Source organism: Phycodurus eques, chromosome 20, assembly GCF_024500275.1.
Source record: "Phycodurus eques isolate BA_2022a chromosome 20, UOR_Pequ_1.1, whole genome shotgun sequence".
Lineage (NCBI taxonomy): Eukaryota > Metazoa > Chordata > Actinopteri > Syngnathiformes > Syngnathidae > Phycodurus > Phycodurus eques.
The window spans coordinates 11,173,778-11,196,837 of record NC_084544.1 but is presented as its reverse complement, the minus strand read 5'-3'; the positions used below and the strand labels follow the sequence as shown (position 1 = coordinate 11,196,837).

Genomic DNA, 23,060 nt, shown 5'->3' with positions numbered 1-23,060 from the left:
CATACCTGCCCATATCTACTGTATTTTAGCCTGCCCACAAAATGGAGATAGCAGAATTAAACAGTTTGAATACATGATAGGTTTGATGGCATAGCTCCCTTGGGCACTTGTGCCTGCTTGGTGCTGATTGTAAATACTCAGTGAAGCATGTAATGGAGCTTATTACTTATGTGCTGTATACAACCGCCGTGGCGTGAAGGCTGCAGAAGTGGCTGACCATGCACTGCCCCCTGGTGGAGATGTGCAGAAATGTTTTTGGCAGCATAAAGCATCCTGGAGTATCAGATCAGGGCCACTCTGAAAAGAAAAAATATATACAGCGATTTTAATCGTTTATTTACGAGGCAGTTTTTCACTTTTGAGATCATTTTTTAAATATATTTTCGAGATTTTACAAGAATAACTTTGTATTTTATAGAGAAAACATTTTATCATTGCCATTATCATTATATTAGATGCTCTTATGAGGGGAAAAAGTCATATTTTTTAGATATTTTTTATTTTCAAGATGAAATGTCATAGTTGTATATATTTTACACTTTTTAAAAAAAATATTGTTTTAGTTTAAAGTAATAATATGAGAATAAAGGCAACAACGACTTTGGAAGAACTTGAAGGGCGAATACGAGAAGTTATGTCTTCCATCCCACAAAAGATGTTTGAGAAATCAGTTAATGCGGTTCCCAGGCGGCTTGAGAAACTGGTGGCTAATGCTGCCGCTCACATCGAATTTTAAATAAAACTCCATGCGATACGCTTTCTTCTCTTGTTCATTTCTTGTAAGACTTATAGTTCAGAAACTTAAGTACTTAAAAATATGGAATTACTTTTCAATCACCCGGTATATAAAAGTTGTTTTTTTTTTTTTTTTACATTTTCAAGAGCTTTTTTTATATTGTCACGATAAAACTTTGTATTTTTAAAAACAATTTTATATTATGGAAATTGTATATTTTCCAGAAACAGTGATTGTATACAGTATATTTGAAGTAAAGACTTGTATATCCAACCCTTTTCTGTACCGCTTGTCCACACTATATATATGGCTGGTTAGCACATCCACCTCACAGTTCTGAGGACCCGTGTTCAAATCCCGGGCCCCGCCTGTGTGGAGTTTGCATGTTCTCATCGTGCCTGCATAGGTTTTCTGCGGGTACTCCGGTTTCCTCCCACATCCTAAAAACATGCACGGTAGGTTAATTGGCAACTCTAAATTGCCCGTAGGTGTGAATGTGAGTGCGAATGGTTGTTTGTTTATATGTGCCCTGCGATTGGCTGGCGACCAGTTCAGGGTCTACCCTGCCTCTCGCCGGGAAATAGCTGGGATAGGCTCCAGCACGCCTAGTGAGGATAAGCCGTACAGAAAATGGATGGACGGATGGATATACAGGTAGATCAAGATTAAAGTTGTAATATATGAATAAAATAATTTTGTTATAAGGGGAAGCGAAGAGTTAATAGCAGAGGAGCACTTTAGTGTGGGCAATTCTTAGGTTCTGGGTTCAAATCTCAGAACCTTCCTGTGTGGATTTGCAAGTTCTCCCCGTGCTTGCGTGTTTTTCCCCCCCCCGGTACTCTGGCTTACTCGCACCTTTCAAAAATAAGCATTATAATAATTCAATAGAAAATACTTAAAAACAGCAATAAGAAAACAGTTATAACAAAGCAAAGCAAAAATTCCATTACGTTGACAAGCTCCTTACATGTGTGTTCATTTTAATCTGATTAAAGAGGGAGGAGGCCGAGGCTAAAGCGCGCGAAGAGGCCGAGCAGCAGCGCATGGAGAGGGAGAAACACTTCCAAAAAGAAGAGCAGGAGCGACTAGAGAGAAAGAAGGTGAAGAAAAGCTCGCCCTTAAAAGTTTATCATAGTCCTTCATCTGGAGGAAGGAACATCTAAGTTTTTGTTTGTTTGTTTGCTGTGTTTCTAGCGTCTTGAGGAGATCATGAAGAGGACTCGCAAGAGCGACGCCGGAGAAAAAGTTGGCATAGTTATTTTCAAATAAAACCAAGTGGCCATTTGTCTCGTCAAGATAACATCCTTCTTGTGTTCTTTACAGAAGGATGTGAAGGCATCTCCACAGGTTGATGGAAAAGACACAGACCTCAGTATAGGTAGCTGACATCTCGGCTTTGTTTGGAATATTTCACCCATTCCCCACTCCCTGTTTACTCCATAGAGATTTTTATTTAGTGGACTTCATAGTTCCCTTATCAGTCAAATGAAAAGTAGTTATTGAACACTACTCGGGTGGGCCTCCAACAGCACTAGAAAATGGCAAACTCACGATACACGGCACTAAATAGTGGATGGGGAGTTATTCCAAACAGAACCCGAATGATTATTTTCCATTTCTGGATTTGTTTCACAATATCATCTTTGTGACAGGCGAAAACCTGCTGAAACCTGCTGCGAGCTCCTCCGGTCCTGTCGTGAACGGAGTGCAGTCCGCCGGTCATCAGAACGGCGTGTCGGCCAACGGCGAGTTCGATCAGATGATGCAGCTGAACAGCAGCGCCAACCCCGCTGCCCCCCAGAGTGGACTGGTCACGGGAGGAGAGCCCTTCCTGATCAAAACAGCCCCCATGAAACCTCAGCATGTGGCAGGTACACAGCAAAAGTGATGATAGACTAAAACACTTATTATTGGATTAGTCATCGCGAAAAAGGCATTTGCAGGAGATTGGGCCTTGATGAAGGCCTTTATTTGGGCCAGTGCATTTTTACAATAATATTAAACAATATTACCAGTACAGTGTTTCCTTGCAATATCATTGTTCATCGTCCGCGCCCCTGCAAAATTGTGAAAAAAATTTTAAGCAATTGTTATTTCCTAGGTTTTTACAGTATACTTACTTACTGTAATGCCCACAGCTTGATTTATTGGGATATTGCAAGCATTTTTTTGTAACCAATCCCCCTTTTCAAAGAAATTCAATAATAGTTGAACACTTTTTTTGTGCCTTCTGATTTCAAAACAAGTTATCCATCAATTTGTTGTGTATATGTAATTTTATGAGGTGATAATTCATTTATATGGCTTCAGAGTCATAACGGCCCTATGAGGGAAGCCAAAACTACAACGTGGTCCACGACAAAAATGAGTTCGACACCCGTGGTTTAGAAGCTCCAGAATTCCAAACAATTGATTAGGTGCAATTGATTTTTTAACTGATGGTAAGGTAAAATTCTGGCAAGCTTTTTAGGCCCACATAAAATGATATGGAGGGCCGGGGCTGGCCCGCGGTGCTGCTGTTTTCGTTCACAACAGGGTTCGAGTAGGCTCAGTTAGGTATTTAAAGTGTGTGTGGGAACAATAGCCTTTCGTGGGGTTTTTTTTTTTGTTTTGTTTATCTGATGGTGGTGAAAATGTAGTTTTCGGAATAGGCATTGATTTGTCTTAAGCTGTTGATGGACCCGTACAAGACTTAGTCCCTCACAATTTTAAGGAAGTTTTGGAAAATTGGAGGGAAGTAAATAACACAAATAATATGTTTAGGAAAAAATGAACAGACAAATGTAAAAGAATGAATGAATTACACAAAATTGTATGTTCCATCTTTACTAATCAACTTTTATCATCTGAGTGATTTTAGGCAGTGAATCCCAAACTTATCACTTATGTTCATTTCAGTTGTTTTATGTTTACAAATTTTGAAATTGTTAGCCCGCTAACACACGAAGATGCTTAATACAATAGATAAAGAAATTGGCTTAAATATAGTCAAATAAAAAAAACTGTACTTAATTACTCATTCAGTTAAAATATATTGCACGTAATGGTTAAAAACAAACAATTTTTAAAGATCAAATGCCAATGTTTTGAACTTAAAAGTTAAATACAACTGAAGAGCGATTCTGTCCTGTACTACTAGTGCTACTTCTACCGCTCTTTGAGAATCAGTTTTAGTAGATGAAGATATTGAAGACATACAGTAGTCTCTCCCTCATGTGTCTCGCCTTTCCCTTGCAGAGGTCCTGTGATTCCCCGACACAACCATGAACACTCGCCTTATGTCTCCGCTTCACCATAGAGATTCATGCCACACCACAACTGTTTATACGTACAGTGAAAAACTAAAAATAGTGTGCCAAACAAACAACATGCCTGTGCTGACTCCATGACAACATGCAGAATCTGATACGGAGGACAAAGGAGGGAGCGGGAGAGGGGGAGGAGGGGGGTGAGGGTTGGGGGCGGGGGGGCACTCATCCAAAAGAATGACAAAAATATATCATTCAGTATTCTCTGTCTTCAACATGTGTTCTGGTGCAAGTTTTATTGAAATGTCACATGCAGATTTTACAGTGCACCTTAAAGATGACTGAATTTTTTGAAAATACAGTATAAGACCCCTGGGGGAAAAAGACATCCTGTTTGACAATGGTGGTTATTATTACCGTTGTTCTGATATTGTTAAGTTGAACAATGTGTGTTTGTTGTTTTTGTCGTCTTGAAATGTTGAGTTATTTAACATGAGGAGCATTGTATGGACAGGCCACAGACAAGTCTATGTAAATGTATAATGAGCCTGGCTGCCTATAGGCCTCCTGCTGCAGGGGATCTGTGAAATAAAGCTTTATGGAAGGGAAGCAAAGCGTCTCTGCATTCTTTTTCTTTTTTACAAATAAAAGTCGGTGGTAGATTCTGCATCATATTTTTGAGAAACGGGAGATGTGGAGCTGAGTATCCTTTTTTATTACCTTGTAAATCTATTAGGATACCTACTCCCTTTTTCTTTTTTTTAATGGAAAATTTCAGTTGCTGAAGCCAACAGTAGTGTCATGTGATTACATTCCAGTAGATGGAAGCACCGACACAAAATGGAGTCAGGCTTTCCATTTGTAGCAGCCATACCCAAATTTAAGTCTAAAATCAGGTTTTGCTTTTAAAAAAAAAAAAAAAAAGATTTGCTCTTGTATTCCATCTCATTAGATAGTGCTGGTGTACCTAATGTTGTGTCCGCGTTGAACAGATGTCCTTTTGCTGAATTTGTCTGGCTGTAGTTTCACGTTGCACAGAGAGGTTAAATGACCTCAGCTGCATGTTAAAGGTCTGTACATGAGATTTACAGCCCCGCTCCCTGTTAGCAATCAAATTATAAGCCGTTGTGGGCTATTCATGTGGTACGTACCTGTATCTCAAATTCCTAACATACTACACTGGGCCTTGTCTCACCTGGCAACGAGCTGCGAATGTGTGCTGAATGCCAGCTGCAGGGTGACGTGTGCTGTCTGTCTTTGCTCTGCTCTGCTTTCCGTGGCCACAATTAGAACGCCATCCAAAGCTCTGCGTGCAAAGCTTCTCCTCCACTCCTCAACTGCTTTGCTTTCCTTACTACTGCTTAACGGTGCACATGCGTGATATACAAGTCTTTGTTTCAACCTTTAAGCCCTAAATTTTAGAGACTGCAATTCTCCATGTCAAATTCATATCAATTCCAATATTGTGTCTGTTTAGACAGAAGTAAATGTTCACTTTCTTTAATTACGTTCATATACTATAGTTTGTGTACAGTTCTATTTTTTGTGTGCGTTAATTACTACTAATTCTGACAAACAAAGAAGAACTGACTATAACACAGTGACTCCTCGAATAGTGGTGGTTTGGCATTTGAAAATTCACCTAGTCGCTGTTTTTTATTTTTTTTTGGGGGGGGGGTGCTCCATTATTTGCAGGAAAAATCACCCATTCACTGTTTTTGTGCTCAGGCCAAAGCACTGAAAGCATTGCTTTGGTGCCATCTTGTCGCATCTTGGTGCCAAGGAACTATGTTAAAGTGAGTTAAGAAGCTTTATGTAGACAAAAGAAGTGCTTACTGCCATCTTGTGGCAACTTGGTGCAAAGGAATTATATTGAAGTGAGTTGAGGAGCTTAATTACAGAGATGATGCTTTGCCACCATATTTTGGCATCCTGGTCTCAAGGTACGATGTTGAAGAATGTTGACTTATTTAGACAAAAGCAGTGCCCTGCCTCCATCTTGTGGCATCTATAGGCAGTTATAAGGGGAGGGGCGTCAAGTAGTTGCAGATTTTCACTATTTACAGCAGGGCTTGGTCCCAAACACTAGCTTTGTTGTCATTGCAATACATAGAGTGTAGAATGTAAGGAATCAGGTAAGCAAACTATTGTGGCATCAGATGCTAAAACATTTGGCGACTATAATAATTTTATGTAGAATCAGAAAACTACAGTATTTATACCCCCATTGGGGCAATTAAAGGATCAGAGACCGGCACAGTAATTTAAACAAAGTTTACGACATAAGTCAGGGAGAAATCTGCGGGTTTACATTATCGCACTGAGTAGTATTGGAATGATATAGTTGTATTGATATGTTCTGTGCATGGAAATATTCTGTTAGAGTAAGGGGGTGTTGACGTGATGACGAGCTGTCGATGTGCTCATCTCGTGGATTTGTTGTCCCCGATGCATCGCCACTTTATTGGAATGCCTTCTCAGGGTGGACTATTTATAGATCAGATGCGCTTTCAGTAAGTGCTTGTCACTCAGTTGAGTCGGCTGCGTGCAGGCTGGCAACACCTTTCACTGGACCTTCTTCTTCCTCTGTTTTGTTTTCTATATAAATGCAGAAACAATAACATATCACTTCTTTCTTGCTTGTGGCCTTTTTACTCTCCCCTGCAAGGTAAGACTTTTCTGTTTTCAACATTTACTTCTTGCATGCCATGTGTGTACAGCAGTGTGCTGTTATGTTTAGTCATGATACAACTATTGAAGAAGCATGAAGGAACACATTATTGTAAGTATTTCTCATTTTTAATGACTTGGGTATGTTAGTTGGCCATGGCTTTGTTCTCATACATGATATTCAACATATTTGTAAAATTGTATTTTCTGATCATCTAATTAATTGATTAATTAATCCATTCCGCTCCAGAAAAAATAAGTACTTTATAATAGCGTGCGTAGTAAAAACATACAGTAGTGGCATAAATTGATAGAATGTAATGAATTAAAATTTATAGAATGTAAAGAATTAAACAGTTTTTGACATGTTTTGCTTTAATTCAATGGACATTGAGCTGCTCCTTCTGTTGTAGCACCTATGTTTCATCTGCGGCAGTATACTACAGCCATAAAGATTTACGTACAAGTTACTCCTATTCAAGCCACAGTAATATTAGTCCTTCTTCGCAGAGGATAAAGAATACATGCCTGTGAGTATTATTATATTATCTATATATTACATTTATATATATTACATTTGTTGCCCTACCGTTTGTGTTCAAATATTCATTGCTTGGTTATAACACTGCGGTCAATCAGTCAATCCATCAATCAATCAATCAGTCATGACCGCTGATGACTACGTCGTGTCGTCATCTGTGGAAGTAGAAAAAAGTAAGCCTATTTTGACAAAGTAAGGGTTAGAAAGTAGCTATCTCTTTACAAATGCAGGGAGTAAAAGTGAGAAGTCATTAGAAAAGTATATACTCAAGGAAAGTAAAGATACAGTACCAGGAAAATCAACGTAATTTGTTGTACTTTGTCACTTCCCACCACTGCTTTCCAACCACCTGTTTTGCATTAAAAGATAAATTATGCCACAAATATTAAAACATTCAATTCTCACCATGTATGTAGAATTATATCGTGTTGTTAAGCTTAAGTTCCACTGAGAGTAGAATTTAGGCCTTTTTTTTTTTTTTTTTTTAATTTGAACTGACTTGACTTGACCTCCTCGGTCAAAGTCATCCTTCTTAGTCGGTATCCACGCCTCTGAGCGAGACCGTTAACAGCCCATAATGGTGAGTGACAGACAAGGAGACATGTGCAGTCTGACAAAGAAGCCAAAGGAGAGCTTGTCACTGTTAATAATAACTGCGATGCGTTCAAGTGTCAAACACTTGCGTTGCGAAGGAAAATGAGCGTTAATAAGAACCGCTTGCTTCTATTGGTTAGAGGTCAATGAGAGCGGACTCCGTCCACTGCGTGCTGTGCTGATTTGTGAAGTATTTTTGACACGTTGGGCTTCTGTTGACAGGATCACCATTAATTTCTTTATGGTTATGTTTTGTTTATTGATAATGCTTTTCTGAAATGCTTGACAGTTTAATTTGAATCCCATTAAAATTAAATTAAATGTGTTTCGCCTGGTCCTTCATGTTTTCTTTAAAGAATTGTACCCATCTTACAACTTCTGCCTGGGTAATCAAATATATGAGCACAACTGTGTGTTTTCTCATTCACTAAATAAAAGTAGGGCTGTGAATTTCAAAATAAGAGCAAGTAAATAAGGAGAAAGTATTACGTGTTCAAATAAAGTTCTTAACTTCAGAATAATTCTTGGAAAAAAACCTAACAAAATACAGACAATCATATTTTGATCATATGGGTAGAAGCAGAATCCGGCATTGTAAAAATGGAAGGGTTTTTCCAAAATTTTAAAGGTCAACTTTGGTGGTGCGTATTATACATGGGTGCGCATTATACACGAGAAATTACGGTAATAATATTTTTTTTAAACTCAACCATTGTGTTACATCCCCTTTTCTTTTTACAACATTAAAAATAAATATTTGGGAACTGAGGATACTAATAGTTGAAGCTTTGTAGGTGGAATTCTTTCCCATTCTTGCTTCATGTACAGCTTCAGCTGTTCAACAGTCCGGGGTCTCCGTTGTCGTATTTTACGATTCATAATGCGCCACACATTTTCCCTTGAGCAAGGCACCGTCCCCAGCCCCCAACTCAAGAGATGCAGCACTGTTTGCGCACCACTTTCGCACTTTTTATTTTGCGCACTGAATCTCTCCTTGCGTGGCTGCATGCGTGTCATCTAGTCTGCCATGTGGTCTGCAAAACAAAGTTGGAAGCAACGTGTTAGCTGAATATCCCTTGGAGGAATAATGAATAAATACAAAATCAGTTTGACTCAGTGGGCAATTTAGCTGGACAAGATGAAGGCAAGGGAGTGATGACTGATACCGGAGAGAAGTGGGTTACAATAATCTAATCTGGAGAAAATAAGATTAATTTGTAATATTTAGTCATTTACATAATTGGTTAATTCATTGGTTATATATTAAAAAAAAGTATTAGTAAACAACGTTACATACTACATTAAAGTAGAGGTGCAACAATTAATCGATTAATGGACACCTAATCAATTATCAAATTAATCGACAACCATTTTGATAACTGATTATTCGTTCGGAGACATTGTTTAACTTAAAATTGTCCATTCTCATTGCAGCAGCAAATATTCCCCGATTTCTATAGTCCTCCATGAAAGCAGACTGAATATCTTTGTATTTAATCAAAATAAAACAGTTGCAAACATCTGCTTTTACTGAGGAAAACAATTATCAACATTTTTGCTTATTTTCTGACAAGTTACCGACCAAACCAGTAATTGAATCATAATTAATTTAGGTTTGTGAATTTTCTGCACTTTCAATTTGAAATAATTTCCTGTTTTTGAATAAAGGGATGGAAATTTACAACTCCTTTTTAATCCAATATATTGATTAATTAAAAATAAAAATAAAAAATTATTTTAAAATAATCATTACTTATCCCTACATTTAATATAAAAATTGGGGAATTAATCATAATTAATTACATTTTAAATTTTAAAAAATGTGAAACAATTATTATTAAAATAAGGCATTTTACTTACACATTTTATTATTATTATTATTAACTTCATTCTGTCATTCATCACCCGTGTTACTTCGTCACATAAGTCTCGCGAGACTTGGATCTATAGCGTCCATGAGCTAAGCTGTCTGTCGACGGTCGGCTGCTGAGAACGCTCGAATCCTCGAAGCCGCACACGAGCTGCAATCGGAAAGCAAAAAAAAATGTTTTTGCCTCGTATATGTCTAACTTAGTTTGGTTCGACATTCCCAGGTTCTATTTTGGGCGAAGAGGTGTCACTTTATTCGCGTGCTTCGTCGCGCAGCTGCTGCTCGCGGCGAGCTAGTTAGCTTCTTTGCTACATTGTACCCGGGACGGAAAAATACAGGAAGGAAGCAGAGCTCGAACGAAGCGCGGCCTACAAAGGTTGCTGTCGACGCACATACGGCTCAAATTATTCTCAAAACCCGAACAGGTAATTACACCAGCTCCCAGATGTCGTTCCTGTTCGAAATGTTAAAATGTTCAATGGCTAACTTAAGAGGTAAAAGGGTTTATTAACGTTTTCTAGTCAATGGTCGTATTTCACGGAAGCAATCGGGAACGGCATCGACGGTTTCAGCATCGAGTATTGGTCTGCATGTATTTACAAATGTGCATTCTTATTTTGTCAACCATCTGCTTCTGTATACATTTAATACGTCATAGCATCCGATCTTCTCGTGCTCGAGTCTTTGCAGCACGTGTTAGCACGATGACAAATACAGCGGTGGATTGATGTTATGCGTACAATACGTACACTTATACTTTATTTATTAAAGTGTAGTGCACTGTGATCAGATTTTAAGAAGCGTTACTCGATGTCCTCTTAGCGTCAGACTAATGCGTCATTACAGCGTGGATTGCAATGAAGCTTGTGTTGGGTGGTAGACGGATATCAAGCTATTCAAAGACATTGCACGGCTGTTTTAAGACCCACATGGTGGAAATGGTGTATTTAGATCCTCACCATCTTATAATGCGGAATGGAGAAATGGCGTTTGGTTACACATCCGCTAGATAAAGCGTGTGAAAGCCTGTCCTTATTCATTCTATTGAAGGGCGTACATAGCGCCCGAAGGGCTTATACTGGCAACCATTTCATGCATGAAAAACAAAAGTAGTCTGTTTTTGTGCGTGTAAATAATAAATGCGCTTGTTGGCCTGTTTCCACGACTCAAAATGGCCACTCAACGGCTTCATCCACTGTGCAACGATGCCCTCAAAAAGTCCGCTTCGGGTGTGGAAGAGTAAGGGGCCTTTTAAACTGGTTGTGTGCTCTTTCTTGTGGACAAAATGGTATGAGTGTCATGACGACTAGTGCGAAGCCCATAGCGACCGTTTGTTTTCTTTGGGCATTCCACCACATTGGGTGAAAAGGCCATTTTGTCAAAGGGAACCTGCGACAAAATGCAAATGTTACTGACTTCAACTGCGTTTGAGACATTTCTGATACCACTTTTTTTTTCAGACAGAGTACCACTTTTTTTTTCAGACAGAGTAATTCACTTACGTCTTGCAATTTTAATGAAAGTGTTTTATTTTAATGAGATATTGTTGAAACCACAAACTTCTATTAAACATGACAAGTTTGACTCATATATAACACTGATTCGGTGTCGAACCAACAATCAAATGTTCAAAAATACAATCTTATTGAACATGGAATAAATTACACTCTAATATAATACTTCTTAGTAACACAGAATAATGCTATTCCACTTGATGCAGGAGGTATATGTGTTGCTGTGGTGTTTATGTTTCAATAGTTTCGAGGTTTATACAGCAGCATTAATGCTATTAATGCCTTCTGTAGCGTTTTGCATTATGTTAGTATTAAGCTAGTGGACTATAGCTTGCTAAACTATAAGATATGTTATTCTCTTGTTTTACTGTAAACTAGGAGTGTCAAACATTACATAACTTTTGTTTTTATAGTCATACTTTTTTAAATTGTATGATTGTTAAAATGTTAGATAAGTACTTTCGTCACACCAGCGATATTCACACACAAACGCCAACAAACAAACAAAGCACAAACCAAAACAGCAGCATTGATGAAGGCTGAATTTAAAAAAAAAAAAAAAATCTAAAAAATAAACGGATGATGTTGCATGTTGGTAAATGGTGAGGAATAGGTATAGCCCAATTGTGCTACAGTAATGTGGGAAGTTTAATATTATTGCCTGATATATAGATGCAGACAATGCTGAATTTGTAGTACATGAAATATGTAGTGTATGAAACATCAATTCATATGCGTCCTATGTATGCATAATAGATCTGTAGTTATTTAACATTGCCTGTAAAGTTAGTAATAGATTTCCGATGTTAGCAGTTTGAAGCTGGGTCTTGTTTAAATATTTTCTAAAATAGTTTTTGAAATATGACCAAATCAGAGAGAGGCCCAGAATTACTAGGAGGATCAGCTGTACTTATAGTGAGCCTTATTTTTTTTATCTTCCTACCCTGACCAGTGATTCATGTACACACTTTATTGTACGTTGACATTTGTGCATATATACACCACCATCTTGACAACCTGAAGACCTCTTTTGTGGTTGTTGCAGATGAAAGACCCTAAATGAAATTACAATTTGTAAGTTTTATCCAGTATTGTCTTAAGAACAGCCTGCCTTTGGGAGTACTACTTGTGTGCTGCGCATATTGTGTGCACAGAAGCGCCGCTCAGTCTCATTGTGCTGCCTGCTCATGTCCATATGTTTGCATGTTGTTGCAGCTGCTGCAACATTTCTCTGTCCAACCTGTTGGCCTCTTTGTGTCTTCGCCACACCGGTTATGATTTCAAGTTTATCAGACAGTTTAAGGTCACGTGTGCTTCCTGATGGAAAATGAAAAGTGAAGGACTTTGGGCTTTTTTAAACATTTATTATTATTTATTTTTTTAAATAACAGGTGACAGTGTGTCGCGCTGTAGGCCTATCAGAGTGTATCTGTACAGACCTGATTTAAAATGGGTCACTTCTTGTGTTGATTTGAAGCACTTCTGTTACTCAACATTTTAACCTTTGCACTATCCCCGAGTATTTGACTCCCCCGTTGCACATTTGGTAGGCAAATAGTCACTGCAGCATTGAGGAGCACCTTACACATTAATCGGTTTCCGTTCTTTTTCAGGGATTTTTAATCTGGAATAAGGGCTAAAATGGCTCCCTACTCACCTTCCCGTTCCAACTCCAGATCAAAGTCCAGGTCTAGATCTGTATCTAGATCTCAATCTAGAAGCCGCTCCCGCTCAAGATCTAGAAAACGTCGCTACAGGTAACTCCAGTTCCAATCATCCGGTCAAAACCTGAATCTAGTTCCTATGAGGTTATTTTATCATATACATCCTTTTCAGTTATTGTGATTTATTATTTGGGGTTGGACTTAAAATCGGCTATTTGTGTACCAGAGTGACTCACAAGAGATGGGCTCGTCATTTTTAGCAGTTAATGGCCTTTTTTGTTTTTTTCTTCAACTGCAACTGAATTTACATCAGATCATATTTAGCAGCCTTGAATCAAAAGTAGGTTTGCTGTAGATTCGCATCAAATTGTGACTAAGGTGGTATCACTCAGATTTTTCGCACACATGCATATGCTGCCCCCGCTGGCGCAAACAAACACAATAATATATATATATATATATATATATATTATATATATATATATATAGAGTTTTAACATTTTCTAAAATCCATTAAATTACATAATTTACCTTCAAACAAGCAACCACTTGCATAAGTGAATAATAGGTTCATGGCTTGTGTGGTTTGGCCCCTTTTGCTTGAGACATTTGACTGTTTTTGGACAGACTTGCGACTGTTCATGATACAGTGCCATGCCGTCGTTGTAGTACCGCGATTGAAGATGACAGCCAACAAGTAAAACACTGGTCAGTTAACAGTATTGATCTGCGACGTTTTAAAGCTGTAGATGGCCTGTGCTGAAATTAGGCATGGGGGCCCTCCTTCAAATTTTATATGTAGAAAAAATCCCTGCTATTGTCACAGCGGCCTTAAAGTAAATGTAGATTTGCATCGCTATCGACTACTCTGTGTTTAACTAAATGAAGGGTTGCTGTAGATTGTATCACTATTGAAAGTGGCAGACAAGGTGACGTGAAGTCATTTGCATCAACTCACTTTAGTCCTCTTCCAACCCACACGTGTGAACACTAAAGGCCCAAATATGATGTTTATCATTAAATATATCTTCAAGTGCAAGATGTAAATGTAGGTGCTTTTTCACCTCGAGTGTGCATTTGCTTGACACACAGGTGGGTTGGTGGGTTGGATATTTTATGGTGCCCTTTTGGCCCGCTGAACTGGGCAATCACGACATGAATATAGTTGGGGACTCACCCGTACGCACACAAACCAGCGCACTGCAATGGGAAAACTGCGTTATCAGGAAATGTTTTGTAACGGAACATGTTAGGGTTGCACAATTAAGCAAATTTTAATTGTGATCGCGATTTTGACTGACACTATTAAATGAGCACAATCGATTTCTTACATTTAAAATGCAGGCACTGTTGCATATGAAAAGTGCTTCATGTGCAGCAGTGCCCGCAACCTAGTCAGCCAGCCACCAGGGGGCGAACGAATGGTTAAGGCTTCATTAACTGCCTGTACTGCGCTCTGGGGCCAATTTAAAAATAAAAGTCTAAAATGGCATTCACGTCCAATGTAGTAATATGAAGCTTTTATTTTGAAGTCACGGTAAGACACTGTTAACAACCGTTGTAGCGGCTCCCTTCAACTTTTCGGCTAGCCTGACTGCGATGAAAAAACGGCGGATGTAAATAGAGAGGGAAGTCACAACTCTTGTTCTTTGCAGTTTGTGAGCGTTGCGCGACTGACCAATGGTCAAGCAGAAAAATTAAACTTACAGCCTAATGTTATTGCTTTTTATGCATGAACTGTAGTTGCTTCCATTAAGTTGTGATTCGTGATTGCACTTTGTAATAGCATATTTATTCAATTATTCCTTGGTTAAATAGAAGTTTTTGGGGGATACATTTATTTGTATTAATCTACCATGCATTTGTATTTTAATATTTCATTTTGCACTGAAAATTGTTAGATAATGTTTGTTCAAAAGTAGTGCAATAAAAATAAATATTTTTCCCTAACATGAGGAATAATCCAGATTAATAATCGTGATTACAACATTTATCAAAATAATCATGATTATTATTTTGGCCATAATCGTGCAGTCCTACAACATTGACCATCCATCCATCCATTTTCTGAGCCGCTTCTCCTCACTAGGGTCGCGGGCATGCTGGAGCCTATCCCAGCTGTCATCGGGCAGGAGGCGGGGTACACCCTGAACTGGTTGCCAGCCAATCGCAGGGCACATAGAAACAAACAACCATTCGCACTCACAGTCATGCCTACGGGCAATTTAGAGTCTCCAATTAATGCATGTTTTTGGGATGTGGGAGGAAACCGGAGTGCCCGGAGAAAACCCCACGCAGGCACGGGGAGAACATGCAAACTCCACACAGGCGGGGCCGGGGATTGAACCCGGGTCCTCAGAACTGTGAGGCTGACTCTCTCACCAGTCGGCCTCCGTGCCGCCACAACATTGACCACTTTATTTACATTTTTTACTGAACCACAAACAACATGCCGCAATTGACAAGGACAAAGCGGATTGTCCTGGTCGCTGTAGGTATATTGTAATAATACGAAGAGGGGAAACGGGTGAGAAATAAAGGAGAGAGTAGATATTAGAGAGGCTCTTGGCTCAATAAAGGCTGGGATGCACTGGTTTAGACAATTACATTTCAAACCATTTCCCTATGTAATCAAGGTTCTTCGCACAAGTTCCTCTGTCCCCATTGTGACATTGTATCTCTACACATTCTCTCTTCTCTTGCTTTAATTCAGCTCAAGGTCCCGTTCCCGCTCCCGTTCCCGCACTCCTATGTCCTACCGAAATTATCCCTCCCGGGACTACCAGAACAACAGGGGCTACAACCGGGGCTACAACCGGGGCTATCGAAGGCCGTTCCACTTTCGTGGAAGAAATCGAGGCTACTACCCTCGCGGTCACTATCAGAACAGGGGAGGCGGCGGCTATGGCTACAAGTCTAACTGGCAAGGTGGTGGCGGAGGCTGGCACGACCGCAAACGTGACCAGGACAACCGCTCCCACAGCCCCCGGAGAGGACGTTCACGCTCCCAAACGCCAAACAAGCGTTCCGCCAGTCGCTCGCACTCCCATCACTCTGACCGCTCGTCGTCCGAGCAATCGCAACGTTCTAGGCCCTCCAGCTCCTCCAGGTCGCGTTCCTCCACCCCGTGCCCCCGCAACAAGGGCAAACCAAGCTCAAAGATTACTGAGAAGAAGCAAGATGAGGGCCAACCGGAGAAGCAGCCAGGAGAAGGCAACGTTATCGAGAAGGCGTCAGGAGGTAAATGGATCGACTATGACACAAGCCGAGTCAGCTCAGAGATGGCTCAGAAGGAAGAAGGTGCGGCTGCTGACAGTCCCCCCAAGTCGGGACAAACGGCCTCCTTCGGCGGCTTCGGCTTCTTCTCCAAGGATGATGCGAAATCTGGAGAAAAGACGGTGATCTCTGCTGCCTTCAAAAAGTATGTCTGTTTTATCTCTGATCCCAGCTCAATGGGAATCCTGCTTTCTTTATTTTCTCAGCAAAATGTAATTTTTCTTTCAAATATTTTAGCTTTTTTCCAAAGATCATTGGATGAATCATCAGGTTAAAATGGAATAGGACTCCTGATTTTAAGTATGACAATTGTCCTATGATGTGCACTGAGAGGAACTTTATTGAAATCCCACGTACTTAGAAAGAAGCGCATTACGTGAGTATAAATACTGTCTCATCGTCTGTACTGTTTGCAGCTGGGATGGCCTTTTTCCCCCAACACACAATGTCACGTTGCTCAGACTTAACATTGCCTTTCTTTGGTTGTTTACAAAACCTTACACAATCGCTTCTGTTGTGCTTTCTAATGGTGCATCAGCCCTCACAGGTGATTTGTTTTGGCATTTTAGCAGAATAAACCTAATTAGACAGCCCCAGATGCATTTTGTTCTGTCAGTTAGTGGGGATATTTTCTAGTTTTCCAGTTCTCTTTAAGGCTGCTTGTTTTTTTTTTCAGGTTTTTGGCTGAAAACAAAAGCAAAAAGCAGGCAGGTGAGAAGGAAGATGGTAACGATAGCGAGAAGAGTAGTGTTGAGAGAGAGCAAGAGAAGGGCATCAAGTCTGGAGACATCTTCAGCATCTCTGTTCCTTTTGGTGACTCCAAGGAGGACAAGACCATGCCGTTCTTTGATGAAGAGGAGGAGGAGTTCCTCAAGTCTCATGGCTTGAAAGAAAGGGACACAGAGGAAGGCAGTGGGGGCAAATCCAAGCCTACAACTCGCGATATATTCGGGAAGTGGGGGGACGAGCCAACCTATTCCACCTCCTACCCGTCATTGAAGGAGAAAAGCCGCAGAGATGACGATACCGAGACGTTGGATAAAATGGTAGAGGAGATGTATCAGAGCCGCAAGCACAGCAAGAAAGAGGAGAAGGCCAAGAAGAAGGAGAAGAAAGAGAAGGAGAAGGAGAAAGAGAAGAGCAAAAGAAGTCCGTCCCCTGCTGTGACTTCCAAAGGCAAGGACAGGCCACTCTTCCCTGGGGCCTTCCCTGCTCGTGACGATTCCCCCGTACGTCTGGCTTCGTCCAGAGAGGACTTCGAACTGAAAGTTGCTTCTTTGGAAGAAATGCCAAGGTAGGCCCAGTCAGATCCACTGCTACATTTTTTGGAAACATACTGTGGGAGGAAAAAGTATGTGAACCCTTTGGTATTTCTTAAATTTCTGCATAAAGTACTCATGAAATATGGTGTGGTCTTCATATAAATCACAAGAATACTAATACCACACAAAAAATAGGTTTTCATATTTTCATTTAATTTAATGTACTGTAATTTCTCGTATAACGCACACCCATGTATAATACGCACCCACAAAGTCGACCTCAAAGTTTTGGAAAACCCTTCTACCCATGTATAATGCATTTTTACAATCCATGATTTTGCTTAAACTTATGAGCACAACTGTACATATATGCAGTCATACGTAACCCTGTCATGTTGGAATGAAAGTGTAGGCTACAGCTTTCTCATAACCTCTAGGTGGCGGTGGCATATTGGAATGAAAGTGTACAGCTTTTTCATAACCTCTAGATGGTGGCATACATTTATACGATGTAAGGTTTTTTTTCCATTTTCCCCTATACCCATGTATAATGCGTACTTTAAAAAAAAATAATAATAATTGGGGCGAGGGGAATGTGCATTATACACTAGAAATTACAGTAAATATTCACAGGACAGGGAGGAAAAAATTAAGTGAATCTTTAGGCTACGGGTTCTCCAAGAGCTAATCAGAGTAAAGTGAGCCAATCAGTTAGACAAGATTGGAGGTGTGGATTAAAGCTGCTCGGCCACTAGAAAAAAACACCATTTTAGAGTTGTCTCTTGTCAAGAAGCATTGCCTGCTACACTGACTGCATTGTAGCAGTGTTATTGATTCAGCCTTGTCTCGTGAAAAGACAGAATAAAATATTTACACAATACAAATGTGAAATGTTTACTCACTCTTGTGAGACACTGTAATTTGAACCTGATAGAGAAATGTTTGTATTCATTGTCATCTCACATTCCTCTCTCTCAGCTCCTCTACGGCTAAGAATCGCTTCATGTCCAGAGATCTGTTGAATCCCTCTAAGAAAGATCCCGAGTTTCGCTCAATCTTCCAGAATATTCAGTCTGCTCATCTTTGCAGCAGCCCCTCTGAGCTTTTTGCTCAGCACATAGTGTCCATTGTGCATTACATCAAAGGTACAGTGCTCCTAACTCACTCCGGCTTGCAGAACCTTTGACTACATGAGCTGGACATCATTTTGTGAGCCATTTAATGCATTAGTAGTGACTGCTGTTGTGTTTGAAAGTGTGTGAATAACTCTTGCGGGTTCTGATACCTCTCTTTCGCGCTCTTGCAGCTCAGCACTTCCCCTCCTCAGACATGACTTTAAGTGAGCGCTTCGCCATGTACCAAAGAAAAGCTGCAGAGGTAGAAATTAAGCCAAGGAAGAGCCCAGAAATCCACAGGTTTGTACAACATATCTGACCATAAACAAAGGATTCAACACAAAATTGCTGTCAGTTTTTCAGGTTACTTGCTCTCATCTCTTTTAGGAGAATTGATGTTTCCCCCAGTGCCTTTAAGAGGCACTCTCACCTGTTTGAGGATATGGACGAGGCGAGCTTCAAGGTGACCTGTCGTTTAGAAACTTGACACATTTTCCACAGCCGAATTTGAGACGACCCAAAACGGCAGTGTTCAGCTTTGTGCTTTTCTTTCAAAGGATGCATATTTCTAAATCAAAAGAGCCCAATTGTGTTTTGTAAGTGCCAAGCAAGCCTGCACCCTATGAGATATGGTTATTGATTGGGTATGTACCAACCCCAAGCAAAGGCTAAAAGGAAGGGAGTTATGATCCTGAGTCCAAGCCTCTCATGGGACGCTTATCAATGCCTTAACCTTGTAAGTATCTTTCCATGAAAAGAAACAATTGAAGCAACAAAACTGCTGTAACATTAAATTCTTCAGTTTAAGTGATGCATGCTGCTGGTTTCCATCAGTACTTCATGTTTTATACTGAACTGTGACGTATTATTACAGCCTGTAACTGAAATGCACACCAGTTACTTTTAACTGTGAGTACACATTTGGTCTTGAAGATGATACAATACCTGATAAATGTGAGTCAATTGGAAGTGTATTTACATGAAGAGTTCAGCTCACAAATCTATTACCAGCATTGGGGCTTGAGTCATGTTTCATAACTACCTCTCGGAATTGACAACTGCTTCTTTTTGACGACTAAATGCATTTCACTGCAGGATTCAGGCAAAAAGTTCAAAGGGGACACGATGGACCTTCGCCTGGACATTGAAAGGCGTAAGAGGTTTGCCGGGAAGGACTACAGGCGCGAGGCGGGCAGGAGTCCCGGAGGCTCCCGAGAGAGATCCTCTGAGAAATCTGGAAAGCACCACAAGAAATCCAAGTGAGTGGACCATCCTTCATGGTGTCAAAAACCCCCACAAAAAAAGTTTGTTCTCTCATCACTTGTAAAACTCGCACCCAATGTTTCTTTTGCTTGCAGGAAAGGGAAGAAAAAGCGTGATCGCTCACCGTCCTCCTCCTCGTCGTCATCTTCTCCGTCCCCTTTCCCCACTGCGCCACCACCTTTCAGAGGCAAGGAGTACATGGGAGATGGGCCGGACCATTTTGAGGAGGGCTTCGCTCACCAGCGCTACCCTCCTCGGGACTACGGTGGCCACGGGGACCGAGGGCACCCACGGGATTTTGAGGGCCAGCACATGGAAAGAGGCAGAGGCCGTGGATTTGTAAGTGACCGTCTGTGCTTGGCTCACTTCCTGTGTTTTTGTCACTTCTCTATAACTTCCTTGCTCTGTTCACACCCCCTTTATGCTAAGGATCATTATGTGGCTGACTCTGCTGATAATGATGACTCTCTATCTTGCATAGTTCTTGCACTACATGAATTTTTACCTAAGGTAACGTAGCACAAATCGGTGAACTTGCCTGCTCTTTATTTGGTCTTAATCTGATAGCTGTTTTGAGTTGCAGAACGTTGACCCATATTTACACCTGATCTGCTCACTTCTACTTCTCTCTCCAGTGAGTAGAGTTGAACGAAACAGTCATCTGACTGAAATGTGACTTGCTCTTCCACTTTCAGTTCCCCAGGATGAGAGGGCGAGGATGGAATAGGGGCAATTATCCAGGCAACAACAACAACAACAGCAGCAATGGCAACCCTGCCAACATGAACCCTCAAGGGCGCCCCCCAGAGGAGGAATGGGATCCTGAGTACACGCCCAAGAGCAGGAAGTATTACTTGGTGAGTCAATAACATTACATCTCCATGTGGACCTTTATTGTAGTTTTAAAGGGGAACTAAACACTTGTTTTTTATTGTTGTTTCAAAAATACGTTCTATATGCCCCCACTAGTTGAAGATGGAGTTCGGAATCATTTTGCGTTTGTGGAAATTGAATTAAATTGAATTTTCATCCATCTCAGGAAGCCAATGTTGACAACTCTCCTGTCAACCAAAAACATAACTGCTCTGGTGCTTGCATTGCGAACGTCACGTGACCCAACCCGGAGACCAATTTAGCGGACTCCCCGTGTATGCCGCGATAACTAGCATAACTACGATTTACATGATTGTTTGAACAAGATTTTTCCAACTTCAGGTTCAAACCATCATGTCATCAACATATCGTTATGCTAGTTATAGCAACATACATGGGAGTCCGCTAAACTGATTTCCACTGGTTTTGAATTTTAGTCGACACTAGAGGGAGATAATCCCCAACATGGCAGCCCCTGTGATGGATGAAAATTGATTAATTAATCTCTGTAATTTTTATTCTACGACTGCAATATTAATCAGCATACTGTGTTTAAACTAGTGGTGGCACATATTCTTGCCCAAAAAATGTTTAGTTTCCACTTTTAAAGAACATTTATGTAGTCCTTTGTCAGATTCTTACATTTAGCAATTTGTTGAATGAAATTTAGTATTCTACTTAAGTTTTCACAATCTAGTTCCTGTCAGGTTTAATTATAAGGCTAATACTGGGATAGAGTGCTTGATATTGTAACTATTTATATAAATAGCCATCTGACTGAAAAGACTGCTTGATAGATGGAGGGGGGGGGGGGGGGGAATCTGACAAAATATAGAACATGAAACTAAAATCACTGACGGAGATTAATGGTGTGTCTAATTTCCAGCACGATGACCGCGACGGTGAGAAAAACTGGGTGGACAACCGCGGGCGGGGCCGGGGGTCCTTCATGCCCCGCCGGGGACGCTTCGTGTACCGTAAGGGAGGCAGTAGCCCTAAGTGGGCCCACGACATGTTCCAGAACGCGGAGCAGCCGGAGATGGGAGATGACAACATCGAGGCGGAGCATAAAGACACCAAGAATGCTGACGAAGGCCTGAAAACCTAAACACCCCTCGTCATTGTGTCCATGTGTTGGCACACTTGTTTAAAAAAAAAAAAGAAAAAAAAAACATTTCCCCCTCCCTTATCTATCCTCCTCTTTCCTATCATTTAATTCTTGTTATTACCCAAGTGAAGAAATTGGTCTGTTTTTATGTCGTTTTCAATGAATACATGGTTGATTGTTGAGTACTGAGGCGTCATCATTCAATTAAAACCTAAGGAAAGAAATAAAAAAAAATTGTGCCTTAGATGATTAAAAAAATACAGTTCCATGTAAGTGTTTTTGCAGTTTGAAGCAGAGGGAGACTTATGCTCATTTTCTTGTACACTTCCCCCCCGATGACGTCTTGATGTTAAAACTGCATGAATGCAATTAATGCTTCTCCCCACGGGACCAATCAGTAGTTGCTCATTGTCGCCATTTTGGAAACTTTTTTTCAGCCCTTCCCAAATTATTTTTTTTTTTTAAAATATATGTATTGTAGCACCACTTCATCTGTGATTATCCGCAACATGCGTGTTTTCATGTAAAAGGTCCACCCCAAAATAAAACTGCTTTGCTTTAGACATAAGTATGTATACTTACAATGTAGGTTTACATGTCTGTTAGATCATTTAGCAAAGGACATAGCTTTTTATGTTTTGGAGTTTTGATTTACAAGCAAAGTTACATAATTACACAGTTGCAAACTCTCTTGTCCGTAATACTTGGGAAACAAGCTAAATGTTTTTTTTTTTCTGGTGGAGGTATGTTTTTAAGTGTCAGTTTAAAATTGTCATGAAAGCAGACATGAGAACCCCTAAATTTGACAAAACTAATTTACCTTTAACAAGATGTTTTAAGAATGACTTTAAAATCTCTTGACTGTCCATACTGCATGTACGCAACAACTGTGGGAATGCGGTTCTTTTTTTCTGATTAATATGAAGCTAACAACTTTTGTATTGTTGAAGTGCTATCATATGTCTTTTAATTTTCAATAAATTTCATTTTCTTCAATATTGGAAATGTGTTGTAAGAGTATTGTTTGACATGCTTAGAAAATTATTTATCTCATGTTAGTTAAACCATCTGAAATCCAAAATAAGAGCTGTAATTAGAAAAAAATTATACTCCGTTTTGAATGACACTGAAGAGGACTGTTCAGAAATATATTTATTGGAGTTGGAATATAACTGCAATGCAACATACTTGCCTTTTGTGTGTGTGTGTGTGTGTGTTTAAGGGTAGTCTACAATTTATGATACCCAATTTAATGAGATAAATTATTTGAAAAATACATCTAAATAAATCTATAAATACATTTGAATGAACCAATTTTAGAAAGGA

At 40.0% G+C, this 23,060-nt stretch overlaps 2 protein-coding genes across 8 annotated transcripts in view; both read left to right on the top strand.

Annotated features, from left to right (window-relative positions):
• LOC133395840 (MAP7 domain-containing protein 1-like) overlaps window positions 1-4,587 on the top strand; it is a 37,852-nt gene extending 33,265 nt beyond the window's left edge. For all 4 annotated transcript variants that reach the window (XM_061665074.1, XM_061665072.1, XM_061665073.1 and 1 more), the window contains 5 exons: window positions 1,732-1,836; window positions 1,931-1,981; window positions 2,060-2,114; window positions 2,389-2,607; window positions 3,974-4,587. In XM_061665074.1, coding sequence (XP_061521058.1) covers window positions 1,732-1,836; window positions 1,931-1,981; window positions 2,060-2,114; window positions 2,389-2,607; window positions 3,974-3,984 — 441 coding nt within the window. In that variant the 3' untranslated portion in view covers window positions 3,985-4,587. The remainder of the gene's footprint in view (window positions 1-1,731; window positions 1,837-1,930; window positions 1,982-2,059; window positions 2,115-2,388; window positions 2,608-3,973) is intronic.
• Window positions 4,588-6,512: 1,925 nt separating this feature from the next.
• thrap3b (thyroid hormone receptor associated protein 3b) lies at window positions 6,513-22,739 on the top strand. 4 transcript variants are annotated; one of them, XM_061664256.1, is made up of 12 exons: window positions 6,749-6,766; window positions 7,068-7,184; window positions 12,787-12,930; window positions 15,551-16,258; window positions 16,790-17,407; window positions 18,354-18,520; window positions 18,682-18,790; window positions 18,878-18,953; window positions 19,586-19,749; window positions 19,849-20,092; window positions 20,449-20,610; window positions 21,513-22,739. In XM_061664256.1, the coding sequence occupies exons 3-12, from the start codon at window positions 12,815-12,817 to the stop codon at window positions 21,732-21,734; spliced, it is 2,586 nt and encodes an 861-aa protein (XP_061520240.1). In that variant the 5' UTR covers window positions 6,749-6,766; window positions 7,068-7,184; window positions 12,787-12,814; the 3' UTR covers window positions 21,735-22,739. The 4 variants fall into 4 exon arrangements, with proteins under 4 accessions (XP_061520239.1, XP_061520240.1, XP_061520238.1 ...); XM_061664255.1 differs by lacking the exons at window positions 6,749-6,766; window positions 7,068-7,184 and adding an exon at window positions 6,513-6,652; XM_061664254.1 differs by lacking the exons at window positions 6,749-6,766; window positions 7,068-7,184 and adding an exon at window positions 9,720-10,084.
• Window positions 22,740-23,060: the final 321 nt, after the last annotated feature.